The sequence below is a fragment of the Notamacropus eugenii genome, chromosome 2 (assembly GCF_028372415.1).
Source record: "Notamacropus eugenii isolate mMacEug1 chromosome 2, mMacEug1.pri_v2, whole genome shotgun sequence".
NCBI lineage: Eukaryota > Metazoa > Chordata > Mammalia > Diprotodontia > Macropodidae > Notamacropus > Notamacropus eugenii.
In genome coordinates this window covers 91,979,779-92,005,726 of record NC_092873.1, presented here as the reverse complement: position 1 = coordinate 92,005,726, position 25,948 = coordinate 91,979,779, and the positions used below count along the sequence as shown (strand labels likewise).

Below are 25,948 nucleotides of genomic sequence, written 5' to 3'. Positions count from 1 at the left end.
TACAGACAGATGTATTAGCCGTTGTTGTTGTTTAGTCATGTTTCACTCATGTCCAACTCTCTGACCCCATTTGAGATTGGGTTTTTTTGACCAAGATACTGGGGTGCTTCGCCACTTCTATCTCCAGCTCATTTTCCAGATGAGGGAACTGAGGCAAACAGGATTGAGTGACTTGTCTAGGGTTGTACAACTAGTGTCTGAGGTCAGATTTGAACTCGAGTTTTGAACTCAAGCCCAGTGCTCTATCCACTGCCCCACCAAACTGCCTTTTTTAGCCATGTTGATTAGAAAAGTAGAAAAAGTAGTGGCCTAGAGTCCAGTGCTTCTTAAACTGGGGGTCATGACCTCATACGTGTTGAGAAAAACTTGCTAACAGTAAAAGGTTTCTGAATGCACACAACCAAAAAATAATTAAAAATCAACCTCACAATGAATCCGAGGTGTTTCTGGAAGTGCTTGCCCAAGTTGCATTGCACAGCTTCCCTGCAGCCTTGGTTGTGACCAGAGGACATGTGCATGCTATCACACCCCAGGCTGCTGAAATGTGAAAAGTGTGGAAAAAGTTTAAGAAGCCCTGGCCTAAACCACACTGAAATAACCTGAATGAAAATGAAAAAGGCCACTGTTTGTCACAGACCAAAGAGAGGGAAATTAGGAGCTGTCCTCCTGTCTCAACCCTACCCCTAAAAACTCTTTTATCCTGCTTCCTGCTCATCCTATTTCTCTCTCTTCTGGGGTAGGAGGTTGTGCCAGGTGAATCCTAGTCCCACTTGTGTGTTCCTGGGTGAGCCACTTAACCACACTGGACCTCAATTTGCTCATCTGTAAAAAATGAAGGCATTGGTCTAAGGCTTCTAAGGTCCATTTTCAGCTTTAAATCTGTGATCCCATGAATGCTAAAGTCCTTTTCAAATGTAAGGTTCCAGACTTAGGGGTTTGGAGCAATAGAAGCTGAAAATTGGAAGAGGTCTTGAAGGCTAGCTAGCCCAATCTTCTATTCCATGGTGGAACTGCCTTTACACACTACTTAAAAACACTTCCAGTGATAGGGCAGGCAGCTAATGACTTCAAACAGTAGCATATCCCACCTGCCTTAATTACTAGAATGTCCTTATACTGATCTGAATCCTGCCTCCAAATAAATGTCACCCATTCTTCTCTCTGGTATGAGGGAAGTGCTGGACTGATCGTAGATTTATCCTTTCCAAGCATTCATCAAAAGTGGTGCCCCCAAGGCAGAATGACTACCAGTAGAATTAATGTCAACAAATTAGAGCTCTTCTCTGAATGGGAACAATTTGTTGCTAACTTGGAGGGGAAGTTGAGCCAACACACAGCTGGCCACAGTGGAGCAGATAAGGAGTGGGCAGCTTTCAGAGATTTGGTGTACAGCACTGCATTTGTTCATCTGGGTCAGAACACTCACAAACATCAAGACTGGTTTGATGAAAATGATGGTGAAATCCAGAAGCTGCTACATGAAAAACGAGAACTCCACAGGATTTACCAGCAGGATAGTCCATCCACCTCTAAGAAGGCGGCATTTAATTCCATCAAAAGCAAAGTACAAGCAAAGCTTAGAGAGATGCAGGATTCCTGGCTCAGTAAGAAAGCAAATGAAATTCAGTTTTATGCTGATAGTAATAATCCAAAGCGCTTTTATGATTCCCTGAAAGCTATTTACAGACCAGAAACTTATGGTACATCACAACTACTCAGTGCTGATGGAAGCACACTGATTACTGATAAGGTCATGATTCTAGAGATGGGTTGCACACTTCCATAGTCATCTCAACAGACTATCATCAATCAATGCTGAGGCCACTGACCCTTTACCTCAGGTTGAAGTCAGTCCCTCAACTGAACTTCCAACTGAAGAAGAAGTTTTGAGGGCCATTAGGCTCCTTTCATGTGGGAAAGCACCTGGTTCTGATTCTATTCCAGCTGAGATTTACAAGGTAGGGGGACCATACAAAACATGACTAAAATTTTCCAGCTAATATGGCAAGAGGAGGTTATCCCCCAGGAGTTCAAGGATGCTTCCACTGTCCATTTCTATAAAGGTAAAGGGAATAGATTGTCCTGTGACAATCACAGAGGGGTCTCTCTCTTAATCGTTCCTGGCAAAATTCTTGCTAGAGTCCTCCTTAATAGGCTGATCCTTCACGTGGAAGATGGTGATATACCTGAGAGCCAGTGTGGCTTCAGAAAGGGTGGAGGAACAGTCGATATGGTGTTTGCTGCCTGACAACTCCAGGAGAAATGCCAAGAACAGAACAGAGGTCTGTAAACAATGTAGATCTGACCAAGGCCTTTGACATTGTTAGTCATGACTGCTTATGGAAAATTATGTCAAAATCTGGTTGCCCAGAGAAGTTCATCAGTATTGGAGGTCAATTTCATGATGGCATGTTTGCCCGGGTTCTGGATAGTGGACAATGCTCTTGTGCCTTCCCAGTCACCAATGGAGTGAAACAGGGCTGTGTGCTTGCTCCCATGCTTTTTAGCATGGTGTTTTCAGCCATGTTGTCAAATGCTTTCAATGAGGATGAACACAGCATCAAGGTCAACTACCGTACTGATGGTTAGTTCTTCAATTTGAAAAGGTCACAAGCCAAGACCAAAGTGGAAGGAGTGTTGGTGCATGATTTTCTGTTTGCAGATGATTGTGCACTCAATGCAGTCTCTGAAACTGAGATGCAACAAAGTATGGACCAATTCTCTGCTGCCTGTGGTAATTTTGGCCTAATAACTAATACCAAGAAAACACAGGTGCTCCATCAGCTACCACCAAACCATCCATACCTGGAACCATTGGTTTCAACAAATGGAGAATTTTGGAATGTTGTGGATAAGTTCATTTACCTTAGTAATGTACTTTTCAGGGATGTGCACATTGACAACGAGGCTGACACACACATTGCCAGAGCTAGCTCAGTGTTTGGGAGGCTCTGAAGAAAAGTTTGGAAGAGAAGAGTTTAGAAGAGAGACTGACTACCAAACTGAAGGTCTACAGAGCCACTGTGTTGACCTCACACTTGTGAAACATGGACAGTCTACCAGCTCCATGCCAGGAAACTGAATTGGTTCCATTTGAACTGTCTTATTAGGAGGATTCTGAAGATCACCTGGCAGGATAAGGTACCAGTCACTGAAGTCATAGCTCAAGCTGAACTGTCAAGCATTCAATCTGTGCTTCAGAGAGCAGAACTCCTATGAGCTGGCCACGTTGTTCGAATGCAAAATGTATGTTTGGCAAAAAGACTTTTATGGAGAACTCACATGGGGCAGGCAGTCACATGGTGGTCAGAAGAAGCGATGCAAGGACACTCTCAAGAACTTTGGATCTGAGTGTGCAACATGGGAGGCAATGGCACAGGACTTCTCAGCATGGCATACCCACATCAGAAAAGGTGCTGTGCTCTATGAGCAAAGCAGAATTGAGACAGCACAAAGTAAACATAGGACATACACATTTGGAGTAACCACCTCAAATATTCACATGGACTATCTGTGCCCAACCTGTGGTAGAGTGTTCCAAGCTCATATTGGTCTGATCAGCCACAGCAGAACACACTGAAATTTCATTTTACTATGGTGATGTCATTTTGGTCCTCTTCGAAGATGAAGGACAACAACCAACCAACCCATTCTTCCCTCTGGTATGAACCTAGAATCTAATTTCTCTTCCAAATATAATTCCTCCTTTCCAATATCCTTTAGATATTTGAAAGTAGCAATCACATCCTCACAGAGCCGAGCAGCCGTCTGACTGGAATAGCAGGGATATACTTCCAAGTACATTCCCCACCATGCCCCTGACTCACATCCCCCATAGGTACGCTGCCTACCGCAAGTCCTACCTTTTCTTTGTTGGTCATCAAAGATGCCGAAGAGACCACAGAAAGCCTCCCTCTCTAATAACAATATCACTTAGCATCTGTTCCAGTCTTTTGGTGCTTACTGTGTAAGTGCCTCATATGGTTCATTTTTCACATATGTAAGTCATCTCCCCAGCTAGAAAGTCCTCACATGAGGCCTCCCTTTTGATCCATCAGATATTTAGCACAGCATCTTGTATGGAGGAGGCATTCAGGTATACCTCTGGTGATTGAAACATCTAGGTAAAGTAAGAGAGGCAGAAGGAAAAAATGAGAGCACAGAGGCTGATGATTTAGTATAGGTGTCTGATATAGGAAATTCTAAAGGAACAACGTGCAAACACCGTCTGATCTATATGACAAGGAACATCTGTTTACAAGCACCCAGAGAGCACTTTGGCCTTAAAGCGTGGCAGTCATCAGCACAATTTTCAAACTCTGCCCTTGGTTTGAGCAGAACACAGCAAACGTCTCAGAAAAGACAAGGCCCCATTCTGGCTCCGATTGAGCCTGTTCAAGTCCATTCAAGACCTCAGGGAGTTTAGCAATTGTAGAAATGAAGCTGGAGTCGGGGCTCTAAGTCACTTCTCATTTATTCAGTCTGTTCTAAATTGTACAGTTATGAAAATAACAAAACCAATGCTGGAAGCCCAGGAATATTTACAATCTCTCTGTGTAGTGAGGTCAGTCTATTTTGTTGCACAGATTGGTTATGTTTGGTACCACAAGGTGTTTATAATTCTGACAAAATGGACAGATTAACAATTATATATACACAGGAAAATAAAAAGGAAAATCATTCAAGTATCAAAATACAGAGACAAAGATTAAATAACATTTTTATTACAAATCAGTCCCATAGCCACACACCACAATTAGCAAAATCACCCTTTTGCAAATTGAATTTGCCAGTCATTCTGCAAGTCTGGGTAGTATCAGATGAGCCTTCAAGCCAGACTAAACTCAGATTAACTTTCACAAACCACAAATGTGCTTGCTTTACTGCTCCAACCTGTCTCTGAGAAACGACCCCTGATCTCTAGTACTAAAGGGCCCACTAGGGACCTGGAGAGTTGCAAATGTAGAGCCTTGTTAGGAAGAAGAATCCTATTGCCTAAGAACAGTTAGCAAGCACATGGGGAAATTCAAGCAGAGAGCTGGGACAGTTTAATGTAACTGAGCCCATTCCAAGAAAGCTGCAGTTTCACACCTAAATGGGCTCCTTCACAGTTCAGAAACACAGTGGATGTGTTCAACCATGCTACATGCCCTGCACTGAGAACAGTGTGATAGCAGTGGCTTTCCCACTCAAAGCCTATTCTTAAAGTTGCAATATCCCTTTCTAGGGAAGGGAGAGTACCTGACCCCCATTAAAAAAAAAAATCCAGTCACTTTCCTTTCTCCAAAATTAAAAAATAAACCAATCTAAAAACATAACTCAGAACCATGGCTGACCAGCCAACTTCCCAATCTGAAAACACCCTGAATAAATAAAGAGGACATAGCAGCTTTAAGAAAAACAAAAAACCTAAATGTGATTTTTTAAAATCTGAGAAATTCATCTTAGTGTCTACAAAGAATTTTCTTTTTGGACCTACCATCTTACCCACAGATATCTACTTGGAAAGGAAACAACCTTCCCTGAAAAAAAAGGAAAGTGGAGCACTGGAAAATGGAGAAATGCACTTACTGGGCCCAGGGCATAAAGACCCAGCACCATGGTAGGAACAGCACAGTTTTACTGAAGAAAACTTAATTTTCCTTGGGAAACTTTTTTGGAAAACAGAGGCTGAATACTGCACAAGGGCAATTGCTAGGAGTCCCTCTCAGGCCCAGAAGAACTATGGTCCTTGTCTAGGACAGAGAAGCTGAGGCTAACCCCCTTTTGCAAGAGGAGCCCTGAGCTTAGTTAGTCCCTCAATGGACAGAATGACCATGATTGACTGCTCCCAGGGTTGGATGAAGAATTGCAGGAGTCTATGAGGGATAAACAGAGAGGAAGCCCACAAGGCCAAGCCTCAAATCAGCCAGAGGTACAAAACCACTACCTGTAACTTCTGGCCAACCACAGAGTTGGTGCATTTTTAAAAGGACCCTCCCTGTATACTTATAAATATATAATTCCAACCAACACCTTTCAATGAGAAAAAGCAGTGCTGCCAAAGCCTAGAATATTTGCACTTCGACAGGAATAAAGCGCACCATGAGAACAACAGGTTTGCTAAAGCACACATGGGAAGGCATGGTCCCCTTTGCTCCCTATTCCAGAGGTACAGGCCACAGGGCTTGGCTCTTCCATCTCAAATGGAAAAAGTCCCTGTTTTAAATCCAGAAACAAAAGTGAAGTTAAAGGGAGATGCAAATTTGGGAGTGTAAGAAACAGCAATGCTCTGGTAAGTCAACCTGGTGCAGGTGATTGGGCACTGTCTGAATGGTTGAAATCAAGTCAGCTACCAGATTTTTAGCCCTTTCCTGTATGTGTGTACACACACACACACACACACTCTCTCTCTCTCTCTCTCTCTCTCTCTCTCTCTCTCTCTCTCTCTCTCTCTCTCTCTCTCTCTCTCTCTCTCTCTCTCTCTGAGCCAGGGATGAGCAAGGGAACAAAATAGGCATAGTCATGACTTCAGCGAGTTAACAATGAGACCTAACTGCAAAGACTTGCTTAGACAAATCTCAAGTCACTGGGTATCAGAGTCAGTTGGTCTCTGTTTAGTTAATGCCCCAAATGAAACTACTTTTTCTGTTTTCCTTTGGAACTTAGAAAATATGGAGCTACTAGAAAGCTGGTGTAAAAAAAAACAAACCCCACACCCTTGGTCACTAATGAGGTGGGGCACGGAGGGGACCAAGGCTCTAGGAATTCACCATGAGCAGCAACATATGGAAAAGACCGTCGTCTCTTCACATCTAAAATCCCAGCAATGGCTCAAGGGCTCCTGCTTTTCAGATGTCTCCAGGTGGTTATTTTTTTTTTTTTTAAAGTATCAGAGATGTTGTCTTCAAATGGTCTTGTTCTAAGGGGAGTTTGTGCACTTTGACAGAGCACAGGAGCAGCAGAGTCCAACAAGCTATCTCCATGTTAGTCTGTTCTCTTATACTCACCTGTCTCTCACAAACAGTTGCTTTCCTCTCAAACCTACTACGCTATTCCAAGGGTTCATTTGAGGAAGGAAGGCCTAGATGGACTGTCCTTTTTGCCAGTTCTACTTTCCCAAAGATCTTCATCCCCATGATTTTCTGGCTGAAGACTGGCAATCTCTATGCGCCCAAGCCATGGGCAGTCGTTTTTTCTATTAAAAAAAAGTTTTTCTGGACAAGCTAAAAAACCCAGAGTCACTTCTTGGCCCCTGGAATCCCAACCTCATCTGCTAGAGAGAGACCCTGAGTTGCTGCTCTCCAGTCAGGGGCAGGGAGAGGTGGGGGGAGGGATCTATGTATGTTCGAGGCTTGGTTGTGGAAAGCCTGTGCTGAACAGCAGAAAGGCGATCCCAAAAGCAGAGGCTGAGCCGGGATCTTCATGATGGTGGGTGAGGCAGTGGCGGCAGCAGTCTGTGCCCCCAGGACTATTTTTCCGCAGCAGTGTGGTGTCCAAGTGGCTCAGCTTGGCAGAAGCAAACAGAATGGGGAGGGGAAAGGGTTAACCAAAGGCAAATTGCACAGAGAGGAGGACTGAAGTTGAAGGGAAAGGTGCCTCACAGAATCCCCGCCCAGCAGCCTGGGTACAGGAAATCTGCTCTTAAAAGGCACAAGGACCGGGCTGGCAGCGAGGCCCACCCTGGTTAGATCAACTTAGAGTGAAACTCCCCAAAATGGCTGCGTCCTACTGGACATATTACATTTGAACCATTTCCTAATGAAATTGCCTCCTTCCTATTGAAGCTAAGCTCCCCCACACCACAGCAGATTCTGGTTGGCTAAAGTCCCATCTCCTTTACTGTCTCAGTTCTTAAAGATTTTGAAGGTCCTTGAACTCATGGGAAATGGCAGCATCCATCCTTCTACCACCTACCACACTAGAGGCCTTGGAAGAGGGAGGTCACAGCACAGCTTAATCTCTGAATTCTCACATTATGGAGAAGGAAGCAGATATAAGAATGCCTTGGGAAACGATGGCAGTGAACACAGAAAGCTCAGGTAGCAGCCCCCAGCTTATGGCATCCCCGTTCTGGGACAGCATGACCATGCACCATGTGGGAAGAGTACAGGCCTCACTCCTCACTCGTTCAAAGAGGGAGCCTTCTGTTCGGTGACCTGGACTTTGGAACCCAAGGCTAGTGCTGCCCAACCTTCTGGGAGGAGACAGAAACCATAGGTCTCCATCACAGAGCCTCTGTTCCATCTGTCACAGATTATATGAGGCAAGGTACTGGCTCGCTGGAGTGAGCCTCAAGACCCTCTAGATGATGCCATCAAATCCCCAACACTCTGGTAACCCCCGAGGTCAACCCTTTAAAAGCCCCTTCTGAAAGTCAACTATGGCCTGGACAGACGGAGAATGCAATTCTGAGCAGTCCAAACCTTGCCTCTGGCCATCTGCAGTAACTCAAACCATGGAAGCCATGGGTAGGCTGTCAGCTGACAGAGTCCAGCACCATGCATCAGAGAGATGATGAGATGGAGCTGGCAGGCAGGATTTGAGTTTAGAATGGGGAGTAGGTTTCCTGCCACACTGGGTGGTCACAGTGGTTAGTGTTGAGAAAGGTGAGTTAGTTAGTTCTTGGAAATAGTCCCCAGCCATGGCTCAGATGGAACTATGGGCCAGAGAAGATCATGTGTCCTGAGCCTGAGCCCAGCGTGACATTACCATCACTGTGTGAGTCGGCTTTAAGGCCAATCCCCCAGGAATTTGTAGTGCCCATCCATTCAAAGGCCCCCTCAGCCCTCTTGGTGCCCACCTTGAAGGCACTCCCCCCTCTTCCACTGCACTGTCCCCAGCCAAAGGGAGGAGAATTCACAGTGTTTGGTGGTATAAGGTACAAAAGTTGTTAGTGTACAGTGTCTTAGTGCTGCTGCCAGGGAGGAGAGCAGGCCCCTGGGAGGGTAGGGGGCTCACCATCAGCAGCTGCAAACAGCAGACAGATCAGATGGTAAAGGCACAGTGAGACTAGTGGAGACAGGGGCTGGGCTGGTTTTAGAAGATAGTGGTCTCATACTTAGTGCTGAGGCTCCTTTGGGAATCCGGTTTTGGGTCCACTACCCAGGAGACACTGGCATGAGACTGGGTATCTTGGTCTGTGTCAGATGGTTCCATCTGGAGAACATGAGAGGGAAAGGCAAAGCATCAGAGCAATTGCATGCCAAGGACAGGGCTGAAGTGAGTCCAGGATAAGCCTCAGATAACCTCCCCTAGGCCATGCTGGTAACCTCATTACCTGAATCAAGGGAGTCCTGGGTCAGAAGGGAGATTCAAGGGGGAAAAGACCCCTACTTTTGGGTGCTTGATAGGGAGGCAGGGCATAATACCCTGCTAGAGCAGTTCATTGCTAGTAGAGGGCTGGGAGTTGCTAATCCAAAAGCACACTCCTAGCTATTAACCCCTGCCCATCTAGACTGGAGCTACCCAAGGGCGGGCATGTGCCCTGAGAACAGTGGCAAGGAAGGAGCAGGTGCCTCCAGTGCATAGGAAGTAGACACTTAGCAAAGCAAAAGACAAAGATTACAGCACAGATAGGTGATGACAATCTCCAAGAGGAGGGGAAAAGAGACACAAGATGGCAAGAAATGTAAAGACCTTGACTCCAGGACTAACAGCCGGCAGCGGTAGGTAAGAAGGACGGTGGGTAGTGCAGGTGTGACAGTAACAGCAGTTATCAGGTGGCAGCAGCCCCTGGGGAGGTGGAGGTAAAGCAGATACAGACAGGAGGCAACATTAATGATGGGGGGTGGGGGAGAGGGCGAAAGGAGAAGAGAAGCTGAGTAGAGAGATTCCTTGGCAGATCTTGCCCCACACTGCCATTAAGAGCAGAGGGAAGACAGACTGCCTGAGCCACTGTTTGACAAAGGGACACCAGCCCTCTCAGGGTGGGGACATTTGTCCCCTTAAGATAGCAGTTTCCACTGGGAACCAGGTGAATGAGTTAGTACATGGAAAGGAATCACCCTCCCAGGGACAGACAAGGGCTAGGCAATCCAGAAACCAGGCCATACATACTGCAGACTTCCTCATGCCAACGCGAGGCTTAGGCACTGGTTTGGAAGCTTTTGTTTCTATCATCTCGGCTGCTGATGCTCCACCTGTCTTGGATTTCTGGGCCTGTAGAGCCAGCTGATAGGCCACCTCAAATGCCTGTCCCAGCGTCAGAATGATCTCATAGGTCAGGTTCTGGGAGGGAACCAAACATAACAAACACATGAACACTTTGGAATGGAAAAGTTTTCCATGCAGGGAGCATCTCGGACTAGCATCTAGATTTTGAGGAGCGGAGCATGGAAGGTTTTAGGAAATCTGGAGGTCTTTCATGCCTTCACAATTCCAGAAATCACTGGGTCTCCTGGGAGCCACAAGGTTTTGAGGAAGTGGAATAGTCATAGTGTCTCAGCACGGACAGAAGAGCCCAGAATCGGGACCATGTGGGCCAGTTCTCCCTGGTGTAACTCATTTTCCCCATTTTTCCTCTTTCTCTGGACGTAGTCAATTTTGCAAGGCATTACATTTCATCCCTAATTAAATGTCACTGGAACCAAGGAAAGCACCAAAGATGAGTGAGTGTTCTGGAGCACAGAATTGGATCTGTTGGCTGACAACAGGGAAATCTGCAGTGTCCTGCTGGGGACAAAAGTCTGGCTTGACCTTCAGGGACAACAAGCTAGATATGGTACCCCAAAGGCACCCTGGTGTAAAAAAGAGCTTGGAGACCTGGTTCTTCTCTAGCAGTGAGCCATTACTTGGCTGTATGAGGAGACAAATGGTGGCACTTCTCTGGGCATAAAACAAAAGGTCCAGAGAGATGAGTTCCAAGTTCTCCTTTAGCTCTAAAGTTTTAAGATTCTATGATACTAAAGCAAGCAGAGCATTTATTAGCTCCCCCCAGCACACTCTGACTAAAGTGCTCTCACTCTTTACAAGTCCATTTAGGCCTGGCTCCTCAGACCATTGAACTCACCACATCCACAGTGCTGAACACATGGCAGTAGTGGTGGCTAGTCTGTAGGTCCTTGGTGATGTAGGCAAAGGTGCAGAGGTCCTCAGGGTCCTGAGCTGCACAGGAGATGTTCCGAATCTCATGTTCTGCAATGATGTTCTGTCAAGAAGGAAGAGACAAGCCTGGCTGAGCTGCCTGCTGCCTTTCCTTGGGAGCACTCAGCTCTCCCCAGGGCTCAGGGGAATTCAGTTTTCTCTTGTCACCACCACCTTTGTTTGTCTAGCCCTCATCAAAAACTCTCCTTCCGGACCACATCTTTTCAGTGGTCTTAATGGTACCCTGATCAAGGACAGGATGGGTACCAAAGTTAAAAAGGGGATTTCAGTGTCAGTCATGGGTCCTGAGGAGATGAGACCTTAATTCACTAACAGACACACACCCTTAGGGAGGGAAAGGCTAAGTTGAATTATGATGAATCAAGAAAGTGGCAGAAGGGTTCCTGTTCCTTTAAACAAGGATCCTACATGGGGAGAGGGAATTGTCTCCTTGTTAAAGGAAGCATTGTCCCTGATGTGAGAAAAGACCCTTGATTGTGCTACCCCAGTCTGGGGTAGGGAAGCACCAAAAGGCATATGAGGTTGATCCCGCTTGAGCCTAATGTGCCTCCGGATGCCCTGCGCCCCAGAAGCCTGAGTGGACGAGCCTGAAGGCTGTCCCATCTCTTCCCTCCTCCCTACAACCAGCTTTACAACCATCTTTAGTCCAGTCTTCTCAGCTCCAAGATAGGACACAAAAGAGTAGATCAAGAATAAAGGAACAAGATGTATTGTTACGAGGCAGCAAGGGGCAAGGAATGTGCACCTGCACTCACATCTTTCCCAATACAAAGAAGGTGTTCTTCCCTCCAGCACTGGGAATGTGGAAAGAGTGAAGCACTGGGAGTCCCAACCTTAGTCCCAACTCCCATTGCCCACTTGCTGACTGGTACAAGGCACATCACTTCTCCTATTTGGACCTCAGTTCCCTTTATACAATAAGGGGATGAAATGGGTGAATTCTAGGCCCCTTCCAGCTTGACCCTCTAGGATTACATGAATTTACTCTTCAGGGACAAGTAGTGATTGGACAGCATTAAAGATTCAGAGCCAGATGGACCTTGAGAAAGCCAGGATTCAAACGCGGGTCTTCTGACTTCAAATCTAGCATTCTTTCCACTTTACTACCTCTCTTGCAACAGAAGGCAAACTGATGGTTTGGAACTGTGCTCTCTCAGCAGATCTGGGCCTGGAAATGGTGCCCAGATGAGAGAAGTGTTTGGAAAACTCAGAGCCTTTTCTCTAAGGGCTCCCCACATAGCCCACCAAGGACTCAAGGAGATCTTTTATTCGGAGAAAGTCTAACAGGCTTTAGGCTTTCTGGGATGATCACATGTAACATCTGATTATGAATTTCACCTGAAGTTCCAGCCTCTTTCTGATTTAGGGGAACTTGGGGCACTAGGGATGGGTCTTCTTGCTTTTGCCTTGGAGATCTCACTCTACTAACATCGGCCTGTCAAGCCCTTTTTCTCCAGATGTAACTTTTACAGAAGTTCTCAGTCCCTCTGCCCACTAAAGGGGCACAGGGAAGAGAGGGGATTCCAGAAGGAAAAACCTCAGGCAATAGCTTGTTCTTCCATAGTCCTAGCCATATGCCACTCCCTAACCCTTTGGCAGACTTTATTTGCTATGTTTAATTATTTTGGGGTTTACTGTTGAAGTGATGTCGTTATTACCCCATCAAGGCCACTTATTCATTCTACAAGTATTCACTGAGCATTTGCTGGATGCCTGGCACTCTACTAGTTTACTCTAGGTGGGGGTGGGAAGTTAAGATTGAATCTCAAACTCATAAGCAAAATGGAATATAAAAGGCCTTAATACTTCAACTCAAATAACTATGCCACTAACAAGTTACCAGCTGTAGAATCAAGATTAATAGTCTAAGTTCCAATTGGCTAGACAGCCTAGGAACATTATAGAAAAAAGCTAATCTAATAATTTTGTAATTGTTTGCTTCTCTGTAAATGGCAATACGTTCATCTTATTCTGTAGTCCCTGAGGTCATGTGTTACTGAATTGTCAAGATTTACCCCCTACACATGGAGCTTTGATTTATTTTCTTCTCCTAGTAGATACATAATCTAATTTAATTTCCTTAGTGAAAGATGTGTAGCTACAGATAGCTACTCTGATTTTCTCTACAAGTCCTTCAGACAGGTATGTAGATCTCAGACTTCTTGTGTGAATCAGGACATGTGACTGGTAAGGGGGAATAAACCACACCAATCAAGAATCCTCCAAGTAATTACTTGCTAATTTTTTTCTTGTTTTACGGTAAACATTTAATAAGCTTTAATTTTCACAATATTTTATTTCAGTTCTGAAATCAGCCTACAAATATTTCACTACATTAACATCAATCTAATGATCATTTAATAAAAGAATATACATATACCTTGATAAAAATAAGTTTGATATGTTGAGGATTCCCAACACTGACAGCCTGGGTCACATGCCTTGAATCTTACACACATTACCAGCAACAAATCAAGTTGTTTTATAGAAAGAAAAAAACACAAAAACAAAACAAAAAACCCCCACAACTTTTACAAACTTAAATACTATCTAAATCTGCAATCTGGTATAGGAAACAATATGATTACTTATTAAATTCATGTTTCCAATAGACCTGGTCCCCTCCAATACAATATGAAGTGACTATTTGTTTTGACAGAGGTTAGTGAAACAATACTTTCTCCCCCTCTCCTCTCCATTATGTATTCCAGGAAAGAGACTGAGGTGGAGGTAGGCAAGAAGGCTGTAGGGTAGACTGAGGCCGGGATATGGAAAGAATTGCAAGCAAGTTGACAAGTCTAGGTTTTATCCTGTAGACAATGGGGAGCTACTGAAGGTTTTTGAGGAGAGGAGTGGCACCGTAAAATTGGTACTCTAGGAAGATTAGTCTAGCCCTTTTTACAGGATGTCTCCAGTGCCTTTCTCCAGACTTTTCCACATTTTTCTCTTTAACACACACTTCATTCCAAACAAAGTAGCACACTAGCTAAGGCTCCTCACCTCTGCCTTACAGAACTGTTCATCTCGAGGTTAGCTTCAGTGTCATTTCCTAGAAGGGCCTCTCCTAAGTCCTCCCTGCACCAAAGTCATTTTGTATATGAATGTAAGGTCCTGGAGAGAATGACTTGTTTTCATTTTTTCTTTGTCCCTCCAGTGGGTAGCACACAGTACCTGGCACACAGAAGATGTCTAGTAAATGCTGGTTTAATTGTATTGAATAATAACAGTGCCTATGACAGACTGCATCAGGGAAAGACGAGTCAAGGAACCCACTCAGGAGGCTGCTTGAAGTCCTGAGGTAAGGGAAATGGAGAGGGAAGTAGATACTGGGGGGCAGACGCTTCTAAGGAAGACATGAGAGGACTTAATATGTAGTTGGCTATTGGGAGTGAAAGGTAACTTGTCAGACCTCTTCCTTCCTCTCAGCAGACAGGAAAGAGAACAGGAGCAAGACACTACACACGTCACTGGGCACGGTCACTAGATCATTTGTTTCTGTTTAAATGTTTGCTCATTTTACACCAGGAAAGGTTTAGTTCTTGGGAAGGTGGCTAGATTCAGAAGTGACTGTGATGTAAAAATCAAAGTTGTCAACAAAACTGACTTTAAAAAGAAAAAAGAGAACCCTTGAGGGAGGGTGCCCTCATTCCCCCGGCAGCCACTTCTCAAGTACTAAACTCCCTTGGGTGTATGAGCAGTTTTGTGGGGGTAGGGGGTGGAGTCATCCAGTAGGATTTAGATTTCCCATCAGAGCAGTGATTAACACCTCCCAGAAGACCTTACTTGAAACTCACCTTGTTGGAAGCATCAATGAATTTAACCCCTTTGTAGGTGATGGAAAGAATTATGGTTGGGATCTTCTTCATCTGCTCAGTTGATTTCTGTAGGAAACAGAATAAATCTCTGTCAACTCCCCTTTTCAGGGATACACCCAAATACCATAGGTTTCTGACCTTTCCTCAGTCTCCTCGACCCAGAAGGCAGGGACCTGGAGCAGGCAAAGCAGCTGCTCCCATACTCTGCTGGCTCAGGCTTCAGGGCTGTCTCTAACGCTTCTGCTGAGGGCAGCTGGGCAGTGGAGCAAACTATTTCTCCTTGTGACCATTTGTTTCTGGCTAGGCCAAGCCTGTCCTTTCAACCAGACTTACAACCAACATACTCTTCCTGCTACTTTCTGTCCAGGCAAAAAACTACCAACCTACCCGCATCTTGGCACAGGCATCCTGTGTAGACTCCGTTCCACGAAGATCTTTAATCAGCATAGAGCCCAAATACTATGAAGAATAATGACAGGGACAGAAATTAGTCTGGGACCCAGAGAGGGGGTACAAACTCAGACCCATCTTCCCCAGGTTGAAGACTCCTTTGTAGGGCCCAGAGGTCCTGGCCTGCATTTCCAATGTGTCACTTGCCCACAAGTATACCGGGGTAGACTTGAACTCCAGAAGTCCTTATCTGGGGGTACTCAGCCTTATTTATGTAGTTATCTCAACTTTACCCTCCCCAACCTATTTCTTTCCAGTGAAAAGCCCTTCTTCACTCAGTCCTTCTATTCACCCTGCCATAAGGATCCCTGACCTTTCAGGCAACTCATTTAGCAAGGCTGAATCTGACCCGGCTCAGTACCCTGGTTGCAGACAAGCAACTAAAGGCTTCCACAAGACCTTGGGGTGATTCTGCCAGCATTTTCCTGGCACTCTGACCACATGCTTGTCTGCTCTCTCACAGCTTATCTCTGATCACACTCTCCCTTTGATCTTCCACAGGAAGCTCTTACCTATCATTGTCCCTATTAGGCAAAGGGAGCCATGGAGGGTAGTGGTCTTTGGCCTGCATGAGACGGGGGCCACATCCACAACCTGCCACTTCTCCAAAACAGGCACTTTATGCTGCCCCTAGGTATGTGTTTGAAGGAAGGCAGGGAACACCACTCACATTGGCTTCATAACCACAAGATTCGAAGATGAGCTTCTCCGGTTGGTGCTGCCAGCTCTGCACAGGGGCATAAGGAGCAGCCAGGCTAGGGGGCCGAAGTGTCAGTTTAGCCTCCCGAGGATCCTCCTGTTAAGACAATTACTCAGTTGGAGGGAGGTTTCTCCCTGCCCAAGATCCAGTAATAGCCATCAAACCTGTGAGCCCTTCCTGAGGGTCTCCTCTCCTCTCTATGCAACAGTGAATACATCTTCAATTTCAGAGGAAATGGTTATATTAAGGAGGGGTTTTTGATCCACAGATTAATGCCCCAGTCTGTACTCCCCAGCCCAATAGTGCCATGTGGACCTCTGCCACTAAGGCAACTATTTTCTAAGGAAATTTGAACAGGTTGAGGGGGAGGGTTTGAGCGAGTAACACAGCGAAGTCACTGTACTGCTCTGAGAATCCTCCACAAGCTCTTCCTGCTATACTTTGTCCAAGCAAAAAGCAGGACCTGAATTGGGGAGAAGAAGGAAAAAGGTTCACAGAGACCCCAGACCCTGACCTGTGTCTGAAAGCGCTCGGCTCGGCCAGGGGCAGCGGTATCGTGACAGCTGTCATGTCGCCTCTTGCCTGTGTCCCCCAAGGGCAGCAGCAGGTCTAATGACCTCGCGGTGCAAGAATCATTTTGGCTCAGGGGAGAGGATGTTTGGGAAATCAGATCTTGGCACTGTAAGGGGAAAGGAAGAAAAGGTTTCTAGCCTTTCTGTCTCAATCAGAAACATGATGCAAAGTACTGGGCAGGGAGAATTAGGCAATACAGTGAAAGCTAGGCCTGAACTAGGGAGTTACTAAAAACTAGTGTTAGTGTTACTAAAAACTAGCTACTAGTGTTTCTGGCTGGAAGACTGTGGAGTGCAGGAGTAGTGGAGGATGAGCAAGCTTTGGTGTCTTCACAGAATAGCCAAGTCCTCAGAAGAGGGGCTCTGTTGAGCAGGTTAAGGTCCTCCTGCAAAGATTTAACTGCTTATAGAGAGCAGGCCTTCAGAGCATAAACAGCACTGGAGTGCTTTCCTCAATCACTCTGAAGTCCAAGCTGAGAGTCTATTTGGATTCTCCACTGACCTTCCCTCTCTGAGACAAATTCCAGGCATGTGAATCCTAGGGAATCTTTAACCTGGCAAACCCAGCATCGGTTTGTAGTTCACTATCTAGATCTTAGACAGGCCCATGGTAGAGAAGAGGTGGCAGAGGGATGAGTATTTCCAACATACCTCTCCTACTACTTATATCACCAGTGTCTGTTTACTCCTCGTTCGGTAGTCTGTCTTCTCTCTCAGGCCTCTTAGCGCCAGCTTGGAGATCTATCAAACTGTCCTTCTTTTCTCCCTCTCACTCCTCCAGCTTTCCTATCAATATCAAACTTTCTACCTAATCTCATAGATCAAGAGCCTTTCCCTATTATGTGTTTCTTCCCTCCACTCCTGAAGCACTAAGCACACACGTATGGAGGCCCAGACACAGGGAGATGGCATACCCAGACACACTCATTTTCCCTTGGAAGTTGCATCCTAAGTAATAGGAGAGGGAAATATCTCTACTTAAGGCCTCTCAACTAAGGTACTTGTGGCAGGGAAGGCAATTAGAGGCAACTGCAGAGTAAATTCTTCCTATGCCTTTGGCCTTCAACAACTGGAAATGATAAAATAACAACCTGGGTCACAAGAGGCACAGAACTGTCAGCTTGGGGGGTGGGGAGGGTTTGCAGTGGAGGTGGGGAGAGGTTGGACATTCAAAGCTCTTCCTAAAACCTCACCATATAATGATCTAGCCCAAACCTGAGAACTCTCCAGTTTGTGGCTCCAGATTTCTGTTCTCAGAAGGGCCCTAAGGCTCTGCCCCAATGATATCTGAAATGTCTTTCCTCTTTCTCTTCTATAAACGTGAGGATCATTTTGATACTCCTAATCAATTTAATCATTATTTATTCAGTTCACTGTGATTTAATGGGCGTCAGTGATTGTTTTAGTAAGCTAAGAAAATTAGAATAAAAGCCTGATTTGGTTACTTAGGAGTTATTTAAGTTAGGATTAATTAACTATGTATTGATAATTAATTACTTACAATTGATTTATAGGATAGATTTATACTGTATTAGTTAGGCCTGTTATAAAGATTCATATTAACTTGTATTATTAGTCAAGTGTAAGTCATTTCTCTGATGGCATGATCTTCTTTGGCAACAAAGGATGAACATGATAACGATAATCTTGGCCTACCCCACTCCCCCACTCCTATGAATGTGCTATGAGATATGTTAAAAAAAAAAAACCCCAACCATTTCCCCATTTTATCTGTTCTTTCATGCCTAATGTTTGTAACTTGTGGAAAGTCCCAGATCTCTTTTGACTAAACATTGACTAAGCACTGGTGATTGATGGACATACCCCTTGGCCAACGGTGGAGTCTGTTCTCCTCCATCCTCCTACAGGAACTGACTAATCATGGATTGGACCATCTTGTTCCATTTTTAATAATTTTTCAATATCTATAAAAACTTGAAGAATACAAGCAGAGGGGGTCCTTGACTGTAGAGGAAAGTTTTGGATCAAATGATTAGGGACTATGGGTCTCCCTAATAAAATGATATGTGCTTGAACTTCTGCCTCAGTTGCTTTTTGCTGCAGATTGGAATTCTGTATCCTATGATAACCCAGGCAGAGCAGATGAGGAAGGGGTTTACATCTGTGCCTGTCCACTTGCCGGAGCCAGGCCTTGGCTTAGGACTTGAAAGACACAAAATCTAGGACACTGGATAAAAAGAACAGCTGACCAAGCCCTGCTCCTCATGCACTAGTGGCAGGCTCAAGCCTTCCCTTTCCTCAGCAAGGGAAAGTGGTTGAGACAGGAATCTCCTTTGTAGAGAGCCTGGAATCTTTTTGAAGACAATCTCCTTATTACCTAAAAGTGAAAGAGCAAACACATGCCTCTTCCCTTCTGTCCCACACTCTTCCTTAAGGCTCCCAACCACTGACACGGAGGGACACATCAGCTCAACTCACTCGCAGCTGGGAGAAGCGAGGGGGCTTCTGGGGAGGCTCCTCATAGGGCCGATCTGCAAGAGAGGCAATGATCCGCTTCCGGTGGCCAAGCAGGTGAACCTTTAGCACCTGAGGGGTGGGGAAGGAAATAGGTTAGGAAGAAGAAATGGGTTGGCTTGGCGTACCCAAGCTCCTCAAGTCACTTTTCTCTCTACAACCAGTCAGATTTCAGTGGCAGCACTGAGACATGCATCAGCGCAGAGAATACTTGGCTTGGGGTCAAGGGGCCTCACTTTAAATCCTAGTCTGGCAGTCACTTCATCACTCTAGGCTTGTTTCCTTATTGGTAAAATGAGGGAATTTCTAAAGTCCCTTCTAGCTCTAAACTCTGTAATCCTGAGAATGTACCTTGCGAATGACTGAGCACCCCCCTGCCACCTCACCTCACCTGCCTCCATGAGCTCCTGGATGCGGCCCCACTTCTACCACAGCCTGTCCTGGGTTCCAGGCCTAGTTCCTTGGCTCTGGTTCCCTCAGCTTGAGAGAAGAGGACACTGTTTCTGAAGACCCTGAGTCTCCTCTAGAGGAATGTGTCTTTCGTTGAATCCAATGTCTTCTCAGGTCTGGCCTCCCAATCTCATGGGCCCTGGCCTAGTCATTCTGGTCAGAAGACCCAAGTGGTAGCATCTGAAATCCCAGGAGTCCTGAAGCTGAAGGTCATAACATATAACCTTCTTAGGGGCTCTCAGCAGTTGTCCTGGCCATACTCTCCCACCATCTCTGGTCTCTGAGGCTGGAGTCTGGCCATTTCACTTTAGGCTGTCTTTCCAAAGAAGTTTAGCTCAAGCCACCCCAAAACACAGTACAGTAATGGTTCAGCTCAGGCAATGAATGGTAAATATGTCTTACTGAAACTTCTGGAAGACTCAGCTTGACCTGAGGGGTTAAGAATGATTTTCCATGTTCCTCCTATCCTCTTTTCCTTGAACAGGTTCAAATGTGTGGACTGGCCCAATGGGAGGCTTAGTCAGTCTGTTATACTCACATTAACCAGCTCCAGTTCCCAGAGGTTTTTCACAGTGTCAATAGAACTGTAGCCACTTGACAGGAAAGACTGGATATAGTCCTGCAGCCCCAGAGAGTCAAGCCAGGATGGGACAGATGGTTGGGCATTCCCATCACAGCCCAGAGGTTTTACCTGTAAAAGGGAAAGGGAAGTAACAGATGACAGGTGGCACAAGACACACATCCTGCTGTGGAGGTCACTGACATGCCCAGATCAGAATACATTGACCACATCAAAATGCAGCTAGTTGATACAATGATGACTTGCTCCAACGAGTTAGACAAGCATCTCAGGTCCAGCACACATTCCTCTAGAGTCCCCTGGGGCTGAGGGAAGAGAGGCTCTCTCAAAGGGAAGAATAATTTAGAGGCAAATCTAGAATACTGAGCACCAACCCCAACTGTTCGCACCATGGCCAGGGATATGATAAAAACATCTAATTGTTCCTGTGATACTGAAAATAATTCTGCTTGCAGTTGTGCTGACATGGGAAGATGGAATGGGGGAAGAAGAAAGGGACATTCAGCTTAACACTTCTAGTTAATATTTCCTAGACTTCCTAGCTTATATATGTGTCACGGACCCATTGGGCAGTCTGGTATAGCCTACGGATCCCTCTTCAAAATGTTTTGAAATGCATAAAGTGGTTAAGATTATAAAATAATCAATTATGTTGAAATAAAGATGTACTTTTTTTCCATGCAAGTTCACAGACCTCCTGAAATCTATCCACAAAACCACCTTGAGGGTCCACAGACTCCGGGTTAAGAAGCTGTGCTCTAGCTGTGTGCAAGTTCTGTGGGTATATCGGAAGGATAGTATGAGTAGGAACAGTATACTTTCCACTTCACCTTGGTTTCAAGAAACCAAAGGTTTTTTTCAAATATAGTTATCCTCATGATGAAACATATTACTTATCCACCTCCAGAAAGAGAGGTGATGGATTTTATAAACATGGTCAATGTAGGAATTTACTTCATTTGACTATATATGTTTGTAACAAGCTTTGTTTTCCTTGCTTTCTCATCAAGGTGGGATTCAGAGGAAAGGGCAGAATGTGGACCTTAAAGTAAAATAGAATTAAAAAAAAAAACCAAAAGAAAAAAATTTTTAAGTGAAACAAATGGAGCCATATAGGTTACAGTTCAAAGAGACAAAAGTGGATGCTGGTTGGTCTTTGGCCCTATCAAGTGGGTAGGAAGGCTAGAAGAGCTTTAGCTGGCGCTTGTATTGGACTCTTGGCCCTCTCACTGAGGGGAGCAGCTGTGCTGGCTTTTCCCATGCCCAGATCCCCCAGCACCACCTGGACTGGGGTCCAGGTTGTCAAGGTGGTTTTGTCAGAAACATGGTCTGCCAATCCCAGAGCTATCAGCCCCATGGTGTAGTGGACAGAGGCTGGATTCAGAGTCAGAAGACCTAGGTTCAAACCGTGCCTTGGATACTTGCTGTGTGACCCTATCAAGCACCTTAACATGCATGGGTTTTAGTTTTCTTATCTGTAAAATGAGGGGCTGAACCTAATAGTCTCCAAGGTTCTTTCCAATTCTCAATCTAGGATTTTTATTTCCTTTTAGATGGCTGGGACCTAGGCTCCTCTCCAAAGGTCACATGTAAATACCACTTGTACTCCTCAAACAAGAAAGTGGGCCTATGAGGAGAAGGTCAATTCTGAGTAGGATCACATATTTCAGAGATGAGCAGACCTCTTTCAACATTGGTAATTCCTCTCTCCCATAGGCTCTCTTGGGCCCAGAGAATTTCCCTGAATCTTAGGTTACCCAGAGGGCCTTTATCTCCCCTAATGAACCCTTAAGACATAGATAGGGAATTAGAAGGAGAAGAAAAAGAAACTGAAGGAATTAGAATAGGCAAAGAAGAAACAAAGCTATCACTCTTTGCGGATGATATGATGGTATACTTAGAGAATCCTAGAGAATCAAGCAAAAAATTACTTGAAACCAATTTAGCAAAGTTGCAGGCTATAAAATAAACCCACATAAATCATCAGCATTTCTATATATTACTAACAAAGCCCAACAGCAAGAGATAGAAAGAGAAATTCCATTTAAAGTTACTGTAGACATTATAAAATATTCGGGAGTCTACCTGCCAAAACAAACCCAGAAAGTATATGAACACATTTACAAAACACTTTTCACACAAATAAAATCAGATGTAAATAATTGGAAAAGTATCAGTTGCTCATGGGTAGGCCAAGCTAACATAATAAAAATGACAATTCTACCTAAATTAATTTATTCAGTGCCATACCAAACTACCAAAAAATTATTTAATATAGCTAGAAATAGCAAAATTCATCTGGAAAAACAAAAGGGAATTAATGAAAAGAAATGCTAGGGAATGCTAGCCATACCAGATCTTAAAATGTATTATAAAACAGCAATCATCAAAACTACTTGGTATTGGCTAGGAAATAGAGGGGTAGATCAGTGGAATAGGTTAGACATCCAAGATACAGTAGTTAATGACTCACTAATTATGTGATCTTGGGCAAGTCATTTAACCCCACTTGTGTCATCCTGGGCCATCTCCAGTCATTCTGATGAATATCTGGTCACTGGATTCAGATGGCTTTGGAGGAGAAGTGAGGCTGGTGACCTACACAGCCCTCCCTCACTCAAAACAAAGTCAAGTGCAAGTCACGTCATCATTTCTGTGATGGCATGGTCTTCTTTGCCAACGAAGAATGAATGCACAGTTAATGACTATAGTAATCTATTGTTTGATAAACCCAAAGACCCCAGCTTTTGGGATAAGAACTCACTATTTGACAAAAACTACTAGGAAAACTGAAAAATAGTATGGCAGAAACTAGGCATAGATCAATATCTTACATCCTATACCAAAATAAAGTCAAAACGTGTACATGATTTAGATATAAAGACTGATACTATCATCAAACTAGGAAAGCAAGGAATAGTTTACCTGTCAGATCTAGAAGAGATAGAGAATGTTACGAAATGCAAAATGGGTAATTTTGATTACATTAACTGAAAAATTTTTGCACAAACAAAGCCAATGCAACCAAGATGAGAAGAGAAGCAGAAAGCAGGGCAACAATTTTTACAGCCAGTATCTCTGACAAAAGCCTCATTTCTACATAGAGAACTGAGTCGAATTTACAAGAATAAAAGTCATTCTCCAAATGATAAATGGTCAAAAAATATGAACAGGAAGTCTTCAGAGGAAGAAATTTAAGTTATCTATAGTCACATGGAAAAGTGCTCCAAATCACTACTGATTAGGGAAATGCAAATCAAAACAACTCTGAGTTACCACATTAGACTGTTTAATATGACAAAACAGGAAAATGATAAATGCTGGAGAAGATGTGGGAAAATTGGAACACTAATGCATTGCTGGTGGAGTTGTGACTGATTCAACCATTCTGGAGAGCAATTTGGAACTATACCCAAAGGGCTATAAAAATGTACATACCTTTTGACCAAACAATACCATTTCTAGGTCTATATCCCAAAGAGATCATAAAAATAGGAAAAGGATTCACAAATACAAAAATATTTGTAGCAGCTCTTCTTCTGGTGGCAAAGAATTAGAAATTGAAGGGATGCCCATCAACTGGGAAATGACTGAACAAGTTGTGTTATATGAATGTAATGAAATACTATTGTGTTATAAGAAATGATGAACAGGAAGACTTCAGAAAAACCTGGATAGACTTATATGAACTGAAGATGAGTGGAATGAGCAGAACCAGAAGAACATTGTACACGGCTACAGCGTACAAGGACTGTTTCTGATAGGCTTAGCTTTTCTCAGCAATGCAAGGATCTAAGACAATTCCAAAAGGCTCATGATGGAAAATGCCATCCACATCCAGAGAAAGAATTGCAAAATCTGAATGCAGATGGAAGCAGAACATTTGCTCTCCTTTTTTTTTGCTGCTGTGTTTCTTCTTTCTCAAAGTTCCTCCCATTAGTTCCAATTCTTCTTTTCAACATAACTAATATGAAAATATGTTTCATATGAATGTATAAGTAGAGCTTATATGAGACTGTATGCCATCTTGGGGAAAGGGAGAAAATTTAAAACTCAAAATCTCATAGAAGTGAATGTTGAAAACTAAAACCAAATGAATTATTATTATTTTTAAAGACAGCTGGGAACTCAAAACAACCTTATGCAACAACTTTTTCCAGTTGGAGAGGCTTTACTGCATCAAAATGGCCAAGATATGTCTAGGAGTATGTCCTGAAGCAAATGCTCCAACCAAGACATGGTCCTAGATACATCGGTGAGAAGGAATGGGGATGAGAACAAGATTTAGGGGAGGACAACTGTCTTTAAGACTTATTTGAAGATCTGAACATACAATCCCATAGGCTCTGGCTAAATCAGCAACCATTTATTAAGTGTCTACTAATGTGTCAAGGTTCCATGCTCTGTTTTAGAGTTATAAAAAAAGGCAATGACCCAGTCTTTGCTGTCAAGGAACTAACATTCTAATGAGGGAGCAAACATGCAAGCAACTACAACTATGTATATACAAAACAGAAAGACAGACAGAAACACACACACACGTAAAATGGCTATTTAATATTAATATCCCCATTTTAAATATGGGGAAAGTGAGGCAAACAGAGGTTAAATGACTCACCCAGGGTCACGCAGCTGGTAAGTGTCTGAGGCTGGATTTGAACTTGAGAGTTCCTGACTTCAGGCTCAGTTCTTGATCCACTCTGCTACCAGTTGCCATTATATCCATCCATCCATTTGTGTGTGTGTATGTGTGTGTGTGTGTGTGTGTGTGTGTGTGTGTGTGTGTATTCCTAACATTAAAAGGTGCATTTATTATCAGTATCTTCTCTACAAAGAACTCCCAGCACAAAAAAAGGGCATTATTTATTAATAAACTTGTATGATTGAAAACAAAGTCATGACCTTCTAAAGGCTAAATGATCAGTCCCTGGTGAGCTTCCAGGAGACTAATCTGAGAAATGGGCTTCACCATGAAGTCATTTCCTAATGAGCGCAAGAGGTTCTTTACAAGGTAGTGTGTGTATGTGTGTCTATATATGTGTGTCTAGATAGAGAGACAGAGACAGATAGAATAAATGGAAGGCAATCTTAGAACAGAGGCTCCTGAAGTGGGTGACACTGCCCCTGGGGGGTGCTGGAATGATCCAGGGGGTGGTAGTAGCCTTGGGTCCAATTGGACTAGATGGCCTTTGGAATCCCTTCTAACTGATTCAGTGACTCTGTCACCATCCCTTTCCCTTGGTTTTGGCTCAAATCAAAGTAGGAAGGACACTGAAGGGTTTTTACCTTAGGCAAAGACCTTGCAGCCTGGAGAAGCTTCCTCCGGTGCTGGGGTTCACTGATGCCAATGTCTCGGAGGTCCTGGTCTTCCATTACGTTACTCCCCTGAAGGCAGAGAACAAGAGAGTTTTAATAGACATGGTATCTTCCCTGACCACTAAAGGCCTGTTGAAGAGCCTGCTCTCAACATCTTCCATTACTGAAGAGAGTATCAGAGCTTATCTCCTAGATTACCTCACAGAGCTAGAAGGCAATGTGGAACCCGAAAGACTTGAGCTTGAATCCTAACTCAGGGACAAGTTATGTCCTTTAGTGAGTCACTTCATCTCATTCAGCCTCCATTTCTTCATGTGTAAAATGGGGGTAATAATAACATCGACATTCCCAGGGCTGTTGAGAGGATCAAATGAGATGAATCCATACAGTTGTGCGTCCTTTAAAGTGCTACAAAAATGCTAGTTGTTGTTACTCAACAACAACAACATTATTATACATGACATATAATATATCTAATAATCTATAGCACCACCATCACCATCAT

General features: G+C 44.1%; 1 protein-coding gene across 9 annotated transcripts in view; it reads right to left on the bottom strand.

The window, feature by feature from the left end:
- Positions 1 to 4,456: 4,456 nt before the first annotated feature.
- Positions 4,457 to 25,948, bottom strand: part of ANKS1A (ankyrin repeat and sterile alpha motif domain containing 1A) — a 254,914-nt gene continuing 233,422 nt past the window's right edge. For 7 of the 9 annotated variants that reach the window (XM_072641817.1, XM_072641819.1, XM_072641821.1 and 4 more), the window contains 10 exons: positions 25,414 to 25,512; positions 20,086 to 20,238; positions 19,062 to 19,169; positions 16,565 to 16,729; positions 16,021 to 16,146; positions 15,288 to 15,359; positions 14,880 to 14,966; positions 10,991 to 11,128; positions 10,039 to 10,209; positions 4,457 to 9,138 (listed from right to left, as the gene is read on the bottom strand). In XM_072641817.1, the coding sequence (XP_072497918.1) occupies positions 9,019 to 9,138; positions 10,039 to 10,209; positions 10,991 to 11,128; positions 14,880 to 14,966; positions 15,288 to 15,359; positions 16,021 to 16,146; positions 16,565 to 16,729; positions 19,062 to 19,169; positions 20,086 to 20,238; positions 25,414 to 25,512 (1,239 nt within the window). In that variant the 3' untranslated portion in view covers positions 4,457 to 9,018. The remainder of the gene's footprint in view (positions 9,139 to 10,038; positions 10,210 to 10,990; positions 11,129 to 14,879; positions 14,967 to 15,287; positions 15,360 to 16,020; positions 16,147 to 16,564; positions 16,730 to 19,061; positions 19,170 to 20,085; positions 20,239 to 25,413; positions 25,513 to 25,948) is intronic. The other 2 variants (XR_011974180.1, XM_072641818.1) reach the window with 2 other exon arrangements.